General features: G+C 36.9%; 2 protein-coding genes across 3 annotated transcripts; one reads left to right on the top strand and one right to left on the bottom strand.

The window, feature by feature from the left end:
* The first annotated feature begins 1,042 nt into the window (after window positions 1-1,042).
* Window positions 1,043-5,919, top strand: LOC109008072. Of its 2 annotated transcripts, none has more exons than XM_018988036.2 (9): window positions 1,043-1,469; window positions 1,895-2,082; window positions 3,187-3,365; window positions 3,685-3,969; window positions 4,107-4,165; window positions 4,269-4,305; window positions 4,418-4,489; window positions 4,686-5,007; window positions 5,363-5,919. In XM_018988036.2, exons 1-9 carry the CDS (start codon window positions 1,355-1,357, stop codon window positions 5,789-5,791), a joined length of 1,686 nt encoding a protein of 561 aa, XP_018843581.1. In that variant the 5' UTR covers window positions 1,043-1,354; the 3' UTR covers window positions 5,792-5,919. The 2 variants fall into 2 exon arrangements, with proteins under 2 accessions (XP_018843581.1, XP_018843573.1); XM_018988028.2 differs by having other exon boundaries at window positions 1,081-1,469; window positions 1,883-2,082.
* Window positions 5,920-6,775: 856 nt separating this feature from the next.
* On the bottom strand, window positions 6,776-8,021 carry LOC109008085 (putative fasciclin-like arabinogalactan protein 20). The gene has a single exon (XM_018988059.2). It carries the CDS (start codon window positions 8,009-8,011, stop codon window positions 7,340-7,342), a length of 672 nt encoding a protein of 223 aa, XP_018843604.1. The 5' UTR covers window positions 8,012-8,021; the 3' UTR covers window positions 6,776-7,339.
* Window positions 8,022-9,488: the final 1,467 nt, after the last annotated feature.

The following is a 9,488-nucleotide window of genomic DNA, read 5'->3' as shown; positions in this document are numbered from 1 at the left end:
CATGGTTGTCTGTGGGGAAGCTCGCTCCCGAAGACAAATCTATTCCGTAGGTATACGAAAGAGAGTGTTGGGTTTCAGTTGAGAAGAAGAAGAAAAGAAGATGAGAAGAAAGTGAGTGTTGAGTTTCAACTAGCCGAATTTGAATGAAACACTCCGTTTCTTTTTTACACATGGATGGACGTATATAAGGAGTTTCCCCAACCCCGGTGCAAGTAGAGTTTTTGATGTTATATTATACCTAATTAGGTCACCAAATTAGGAATAAAGAGGCAGACCCTTCTTCTTTTTGTCATATTTTGCAGATTAGCGAACCCGGCCCCTAACATGTCACCTGCACTCGGGCTGCTTGCTTATCATAAGAAACAATTAAGAACAAATTCTCTGTTCTTTCTGAAATTTGACCCTAAAGGCACGGACTTTTCCTTGACAAAGAAAGCAATATGCATGCGTTTATTTTAAATAAATGATTTATCAAGTCATTAATTATGCAAGTCATTTGCACTTTATTTAAATATATATAAATATATATATATATATATAAGATTCAAGTAAAAAGAATTTGTATGATCGAGACTTGCAAATCTTTAAAGTGTACAGATTTTGCATTCTTTTAACCTAATTTGATACACTAACGCAGGAGTAACCTCAAAGTGAAATTCATTCTTATTCCTACATGCATGTCAGATGTTTCGACGGTGTATATACTCTGGAGTCTGGAGTCTGGAGTCTGGACACCTTTTGTTTTTGAAAGAAAAGCTGTCCCTCAAATATGACAAATCTCAAAATACTGTTTACTGAAGACGGTAGATTCTTTTCATGTCAGAAAGACTTTATGTGCTTAAAAAAAGTAAATGGGATTATCTCCACTTAACAACTTGCCCATCTTTCCTCGCAAAGATACTTTCTTTCTTTCTGTTCCCATTCACTTGTTAACGGAAACTCGTATTAATAATCAAAACGTGTTCTGCATTGACTCTGCTTTACTTAATTTCTGGTTCATTCACAGTGAAACGAATAAAGAAAGTATCTGATTAGCTGAAACCGCACTTCATTAAATAAATCACACCCGCCCTTTTCGTCTGCTCTCCCTAATCACCCTCACCGAGTCCCCCCCACTGCCATGTGACTCTCTTTTCTCTCTGTCTCACTTTTCTCGCTCTTTCTTTTTAGCTCCATATCTTTGTCCCATAAGTCTTCCATTTCCTTCCCATCAATGAATTATAATATTAAAAAGAAGATGGGGTCTGAAGCTTCGTGAAATGTCTGGACGATCTTGGGAATGGGCTCTGTTCGTCTGAGGCGGTGGCTGCAGTGAGTGAGAGACAAAGAGGAGAGAGGGGGATTTGCTATTGCAATGAAGGTAATCTTGGTTCCTGGGCTTTTTTCCTTCTTGTTGTTGGCCTCTCTGAGCTCGATTTCAGCTCTGCCTCGCAATGGACTCCATTCGGATTCTCTCAAGTCCATTATAGGTCCGCCCTCTCAACTCCCTACAATTGACATCCGTTTAGGCTGAAGTAGTTCTTCTCGTTTTTTGGTTTTTCTTCCCTGATCGGCGTATTGGGTTTGATCTTAAGTGTCGTTTTGTTTCTTGTTTGGTTGCTGTGAAAACTGAGGAAAACGGAACGAAAAGGAGATTTCAGATATTGCTATCACTTAATTATTTTTAACTTCTTCTGGGATCCAATAAATCATAAGTTTTTTTTTTTTTAATGTTTTCCCTTATTTTCTCAGCAACTAAATGAGACGTTCAGACGTTCTTTTTAATACTCATGAAGTCTTAAAATTTGCCGTTTAGCCATTAATTTCTGGCGGTGCTGCTGCTTTATACGCTTTAATACGAAGAAACGTTTCTTTTTTCTCTTTTTACGGTTGAATAGTTTAGTTGTGAATGTAGGACAAGAGAATTTGGGGCCATGGAAGAATGGAATATCGGAGGCTGCACAAGCTCCAGGGCCTGCTAGCGATGATGCCACTCAGAGCACGCTTACTTTGGCGGCAAACCGGACGAATAGGCTGGACATTCTTCGTGGGTTTCGGCGCTACCGAGGTGGCTGGGACATTGCCAATCGCCATTACTGGGCTGTAAGTCTAGCTTTCCTTACTACACCACAGTAGTTGTATGATCGATTTGTTTAATTTTGCCCAGCAGGCTCGGTGATTTTGTTTTGGCTAAGCGGCAGGCTTCGTAACTGTTTGGTTGGGTGCATGTAAAATCAATATCTACTTGATTATTTGGAGAAGTTTGTGGAACTGTTATACTGAAAACTATGTTTTTTATGCTGAATGGTTTCGAAGAGAAAGGAAAAGCTTTGATGAAAGTTTGAGATTCTTCAGGATTTGAAGAGGAATACATCTGTTTCAATTGTGGCCATTTTTTTATAGTATTCTTCTGACACAGACTAGCACATTCCTTGAATCAAAATTGTTGGAAGCTTAACTCGATTGTTGTTTATAAGTCTGAAATGAATATAATGGCATCGAGCAGATTTTATGAACTCCTGTGGCGATCTATTTATTTCTATTATGTAGTGTTACCATGGTGAACTGCTCGAATTTGGGAGATGTACTCAACATATTTCAGTTGTCAAAATAAAGTTATAAATGTGCATATCTTACCCAAGAATTCCGCCGCTGGTGTATGAACTATCAATCCCAGTCAAAGAATTAAGCAGATCGACAAAATCTCTTAAGGAATGCCAATGGCCTTTGGGGTCAAATGGTACTTTCACCCCATATAAGGTGGGGTGGATGAGGTCTTGGGTTCAAGTCCCATAGATTGTGCGAGTTAGAAGTTGTATCTATGACGATGGAAAAACAATTATCTTGGTGTCTTGGTGTTTCTGCAGTATTCATGGTTGGATATGCAGTAGGCTCAGGATATTGCGAGTTTGTTGAGTACAAGCATGTCAAATCCAGGTTGATAGAGCCTGATTTATGTGAATCTCTATACAGATTACCTTCAGGGTTAGTGTTAGATTATGCTGTTTAATTATTATTTTAGTTGTTTTATTGTATCTTTTCCTTCAGTGGCACCTCTTCTATTTTCAGTTTGTATTTTCTGCATGCTTGTGTACTGAGTTGAGATTATAACTATAAATTCAATTATTATCCTCATCATCATTATTCTTGTAGTTTCATTGATATCTTAACTTGTACTTATCAGTACTTTAACCATTCCATCTGCAGTCTGTTGGGTTCACCGGTGCTCCTGCTTTCGTTCTTGCTGTCCTATGGTTTATTTCTTTCGGCTTGTGTCTTGTGGTTCATCATTGCTGTGGTTGGAGGATAAACATAAAAGGAAAAGAATCGCACCACTCACAAAGAATTTGTCTTATTCTGCTTATAGCATTCACCTGTGCTGCAGCGTAATATTCTGAACTTCAAACATTTTCAACTATTGTTATTATTTGTGATTGGAGGTTTTACTTGTTTTTTCTTTTGCATTATCCCATTTTCTTGCTGATACTTTATCAAAGTTATTTCTTTACATTGTCTACTAAAACTGGGCTTTTTCTGCCTTCCTTGTATGTCACTCATATGAAATTATTGACAGAACTAGAGTCTATTTCAAACTTGCATATAAGAACATATTTATGTCCGTTTCTGTCTGGCAGGATCACAAGTTTGACAAATTCATTTCTTTTGTAACTCTTGCTAATGCCATCTGGCCCTTTTATCATACAGGATTGGATGCATCCTTCTTTCTGTTGGGCAGGATGAATTTCATGGTGAAGTTTTGCGAACTTTGAACTATGTTGTAAACCAGTCAGACTACACTGTGAAGACCCTAAGAAATGTCACAGAATATCTATCACTAGCAAAAAATATTAGTGTGGCCCAGGTGTTCCTTCCTTCTGATGTCATGGATGATATTGACAAATTGAATGTGGATCTCAATACTGCAGCAGATACACTGACAGAGAAGACAAGTACAAATTCTGTCAAAATAAAGAAAGTCTTCAATGCTGTGTAAGTATATGCTAGCCTTACTTCTATATAAAAAAAAAAACAAAAAGTATATGCTAGCCTTTCTTGGTACCATCTATATCTTTTTTTTTTTTGGAAATCCTGATGTTAATTAGCTAATTTTGAGTTCTTTGTTGCAGGCGTTCTGCTTTAATAACTGTGGCAGCTGTAATGTTTCTCCTGGCTCTGATTGGTCTTAGTATGTATTGCTGAAAAATCGAAATCAATGATATATTTTATCTATTATTTTTCCTCTAATAGGCTCTTCCCTCTTTGTAACTTACTGATGTTTATTTTGGCAGTCCTGTCTATCCTTGGGCACAAACATGCAATCCATATGTAAGTTGTGTTTGCAATTTGGTGGACATTTGCCACATCCAGTGATATTCCTAATTCAATATGTTGGATGTTCTTTACATTTGTATTTGACGCTACTTACTTAATGTTGCAGATTCATAATAAGTGGTTGGTTGCTCATTGCGATTACATTTGTGCTTTGTGGAGTTTTTGTAGTCCTCAACAAGTAAGATTTGGATTTCATTTGGACACTACCTACTAGGTGTTCTCCCCCCTCTTTTTGTTTGCTTGTTCATATGTGAAAGATGAGTGATGTTCAGAAAGTTATGCAGTCTTTGGATCTTCTGTATATGTTACAGTCTCCTATCCCCAGGATCTTTGGCATTACTGACAATAGTATATTATTACTTTTGGCATTTCAGTACAGTTTCTGACACCTGTATGGCCATGGAGGAGTGGGTAGAATTTCCACATGCAGAAACGGCTCTTAGCAACATCCTTCCATGTGTTGACCAAAGAACAACAAACCAAACACTTGCGCAGAGTAAAAAAGTTATCAATCAAATTGTAAATGTTGTCAATGAATTTATCTATACATATGCAGACACAAATCCCTCCCAGGACAATTCTTATTATTACAATCAGTCTGGTCCTCTGATGCCACCACTATGTTATCCATATGACTCTCAGCTGCAAGATCGCATGTGTGGGCCTCAGGAGGTGTCTGTGGCAAATGCTTCTGCGGTATGTTTTATCAATTCTAATTATTTGGTAACTTTTCTCTTATGGGAATTTGCATTTCTTTAAGACCTATCTGGAAATTACTTGATTACTTGGAAAAAAGGAAAGAACTCGACGTGGTAAAATAGTATAATTGAAGGGTGGGTGATCTCGTAACACTAAAAATAACTTAATGCGGCATTCCGGCTTCCCATATATGAAATCCCAGTAGAACATTAGCTGATGTAAGAAGGGACAACGTAAATGTGGAAGTTGGCCTCGTTATTTTTTACAATTTTTAAATAATTGTTAATGGAAAGTAATTCATTCTCTCTTTCATGGAATTAGATTTAATTAAACTCCACATTTACTTTTTCAGGTATGGAAGAGCTATACTTGTGAAGTATCGGCATATGGTCTGTGCACCACTGCTGGGAGGGTAACGCCAAACATCTACACACAGTTGGTGGCTGCAGTTAACGAGAGCTATGCACTCGAGCACTACACGCCACCTTTACTTAACCTCCAGGATTGTAATTTTGTCAGGGACACTTTCAGAATAATTACCATAAGCTACTGCCCTCCGCTGGGACATTATATCAAGATAGTGAATGCCGGGTTGGGCATGATATCGGTTGGAGTCTTGCTCTGCCTTGTTCTTTGGATACTCTATGCAAACCGCCCCCAAAGGGAGGAAGTGTTTGTCAAGCTATCCTTACAAATAAAAGGAAGCAGGACTTACAAGAACTGTTTTAGTTATAACAGGAATCATGGGGCACCAGTATCAAATCCATCAAGTGAAGTGTAGTCTTAACACAGAAAAGAAGTAACATGTTAGACACATATTTTGAGTTTTATTGTACCCCTATTGGGGGTAAAAACCAAGGTGGGGCGAAGCTCCATTTTGAGTTGAGGGATAATTTGAGTGTATTTTGTTACATCTATAGCCAAAGTAAATAGCTCGATCCTTATGCAGCTGGTGTGTAAAAATCTAATGTCTTGTTCCAACCCAAAAATAGAAAACATAGTGCTGGTCTGCGTGGCCTGGAAGGCTATGTAGAAGTTCAATTAAATATGCAGCATATTGCTTGATATAATTTTGGATGATGGTGCTACATTTTCCTTCCACCTTTTGCCCATGCATACATCCTTCGCCCTATCTTGCATTAGTTAAAAACGCCAAATTTTAATCGACAAACGTCTAATTTCATGAAACTAGAAAAACAATAATCTATAATGCTGCTCCGAGACAGCTAGCTGGTAGCCGTCTCGGGAGCCCCTGGGTGGAAACTTTGGCTACAAGCGTTTGATGAGCATCTCTGCACGGCATGGTGATGAACAGTCATGTGTGGCATTGCCAAATAGATGATGTTTTCTGTGATGCATTTCCTTCTATATATATATTTGAGGGATGCAGCATTTGGTCGAGGAAGGAGGTTTTGTGGGTGTCAATAGGGTGGGATTGGCATTTGGAGTCGATCGTGGTTTTGTCCTCTGCTAACGGTAGCGAGATTGTGAGAATGTTTTGGAGTTCCAGGGTAAACCCACTTACCTTGTAGATAAAATAACTAAAACTGATTGCTGAAAGGTAACCGCACAGTAGTAGAATAGAGAGCTTGCTATGTAAGAATAAACTAACGCACCAATTTCCATCAACAAAGATAGAATTAAAACCACTTTTTTGTTCATGTCGATTTCACAGCATGCAGTTCGACTCCTCATAATGCACATTACTTCCCATGGTTTGCTTGGTTAAGTTTGAGAAATATGAGGCCAAAAACAATGATGGAGAAAAACTGAAGGTTATATTATATCTGGTATCACAGCTTCAAAGATATCTACAATTATACTGCTTTAAATGTAGAGCTTGCATGTCTACAAATACATCCCATGATTTCTTTATAAAGCACAAGTCAATAGTAGCAAGATGTAGAGTGCATGCAGCCCCACAAGCTAGCGTTGCAGATCAGCCTGAAATGCTAATTCTGGTTTCGAAACTTCAACAATTCGAGTATAAATGCCTGTCTTTGAATGCTTCTCCAAGTTGAACAGTATAATTATAGCAAATCTTGAATCTTGATGATAACAAGTCCTTAACTTTCCTTCTTTATCGTCTCAATCTCGTCATCAATAAAAGTTCTTTCGTTTAACAAGAAAGAACAGAACAAATTAAGAAGGCAATTCTGAACAAGCACAGAAAGTAACCATCAAATCAGAAGTACCTCTCACAGTGCCAGATACCGAGTTTCAACTCATTCAAAGGGTTTAACTTGTTAGAGCAAATGACATCACTTAAACAGAGCAAGGGAACAGAATTGTAATCAAACATCGATCCCGCACTGAGGAAATTCCATACTCAAGAAGCCATCAAGATATCACTTAGCCAGAAAAAGCAGAAACCATTAAGAAACTCAGACATTACAGAGTACCCACTGCACCCCAAGAGCCCACTCACTTTGCCAAACGAACTAGTCCCTGAAAAACTGGTTGTATCATTTGCCGTTGGGAACCCACATCCAAGATTGGGCTCTGGGCTTTTTACCGGCACCGAAACCTCAAAATCCGGGTGAAAGAACTCGTCGACTCCGAAGATAACCAAGAACCCCTGATTAAATATGGGAGACCGGGTAATCTTGATGTTGTTTAACGAAATTCCATCATCAGTAGGGGACGTGGTGACAGTGAGCGAGTGACCCACAAACAATGTCGGGATCTTGGCTGCATTGGGAAGCGATCTGAGAGTTTGGAGGGGCGAAAGGAGAGGAGAGAAGTGGTATTGGAGGAGGGAGAGAGATGGCTGGCCGGAGTGAATGAAGGCGGGGTCGGAGGGAGCGAAGATGGTGAGAGAGGTAGAGTTCGTGAGGAGAGTACTTTTGGAGATGGCCTCAAGAGTTAGGGACATGGAGACGTAGCCGGAGTCGGCAAGGATCTTGACGGCATCGAAGATGGTCTCAGAGGAGAGCGGAGAGGAGAGAGAGAAGAGGGAGAAGAGAATTAGAGAGAGGAGGAGGTGTACTCGGGAAGCCATTAATGGAAATGAGAGTAGATTGGCATTGCCATTGCCATTGGAGTTCTATTATATTGAGTCAGATATCAGGGCGTTTCTTGCTTTCAGTTTTGGCGGTGAAATAATTGACAAGTGGCGTTGTAGGATACGTTGATATGCGCGGGAATAAGAAACTATATTTAGAAATAATAATAATAATAATAATAATAATAATAATAATAATAATAACAAAAACAACAATATAACTTTAAACTTTAGTGATAGACTTTACTATTCCATTATTATTCATTTATTACTTAAGTGTATTTTAAGTTTTTTTTATCTTTTTATTATTTTGTTTGAATTATTTTTTTAACATCTTTGATTATTAAAAAAAATATATAACTTTACTAATACTCACTTCTTTAATCATTAAGTAAAATAAAAAATTAAAAAAAATTAAATACAAAAAAATAATAGATAAATAGTAATAGAGTAATACCCTATAATTATTCAACTTAAAAAAAAAAATTAAAATGTTAATATATTTTTTTAATATAGATCAAGTTAAAAGTTTTCGAGTCAAGTACTGTGCATTGTGTAAAAAAAATGAAATTTATAAATATATTTTTTCATCATCATGCGTAAAAGTCGAGCAACATTGATACTGAAAAAAAACGTTCTACTTACCATTCCGCTCACACTATACATAATTTTTTAATTTTTTTATCAGTATATAAATAATAAATAAAAAATTCAATTAATTTAAAAATAATAAAACAAAAAATTAAAAAAATAAAAATAAACATGGTGTATAAAATGTGAGAATGGTGATAGCAAAACTCTACTAAAAAAGCCTATAACTCATAATTGGCTCCATTTAGATTTAAAGATGAGTTGAGATTATTTGTAAATAATAAAATAAAATATTATTAGAATATTATTAATTTGAGATTTAAAAAAAATTAAATTGTTCATTATATTTTGTGTGAGAATTTGAAAAAACTATAATAATAAAATGAAATGAGTTTAGGTAAATTTTCAATCCAAACAAAGGCTAAATATATAAAGAAATTTAATTTTTGAAAATTCATTAAATATATAAAGAGTACCAAAGCAAGAACCATAACAACAATACGAGGTCCCTTTTGTCCAAAAACAAAAGCATACATTATTTTCTACAAACTACATTAAGGAAAAAAAAAAAAAAAAAAACAGATCTAGGAGCAGTTCTTATATATAATTAAGTAGCATGCATGCATATTGATGTATGTCGATTCCCTGTACGAGTGGCTGCCCTCACGAGTTAACTCAGATAAGTCATAACCATTAAGCTGCATGGGCTAAATTAAAACCCTCTGATCTGAACAGCGCGCGTTAATTAACGTGAATCGCAAGCATATATAGCTGCAGTAACAACAAACAGCGTACGCAAATACAAAAATGCCCGAACATTTCGTGTTCATTTTTTTCTAGGAATAGCTCTATCAATAAACTGCAAAACATGCAGGGTGAGTAG

Source organism: Juglans regia, chromosome 13, assembly GCF_001411555.2.
Source record: "Juglans regia cultivar Chandler chromosome 13, Walnut 2.0, whole genome shotgun sequence".
NCBI classification, from domain to species: domain Eukaryota; kingdom Viridiplantae; phylum Streptophyta; class Magnoliopsida; order Fagales; family Juglandaceae; genus Juglans; species Juglans regia.
Note: the sequence above shows the minus strand (reverse complement) of the source record. Positions and strands in the feature narration are given on the sequence as shown.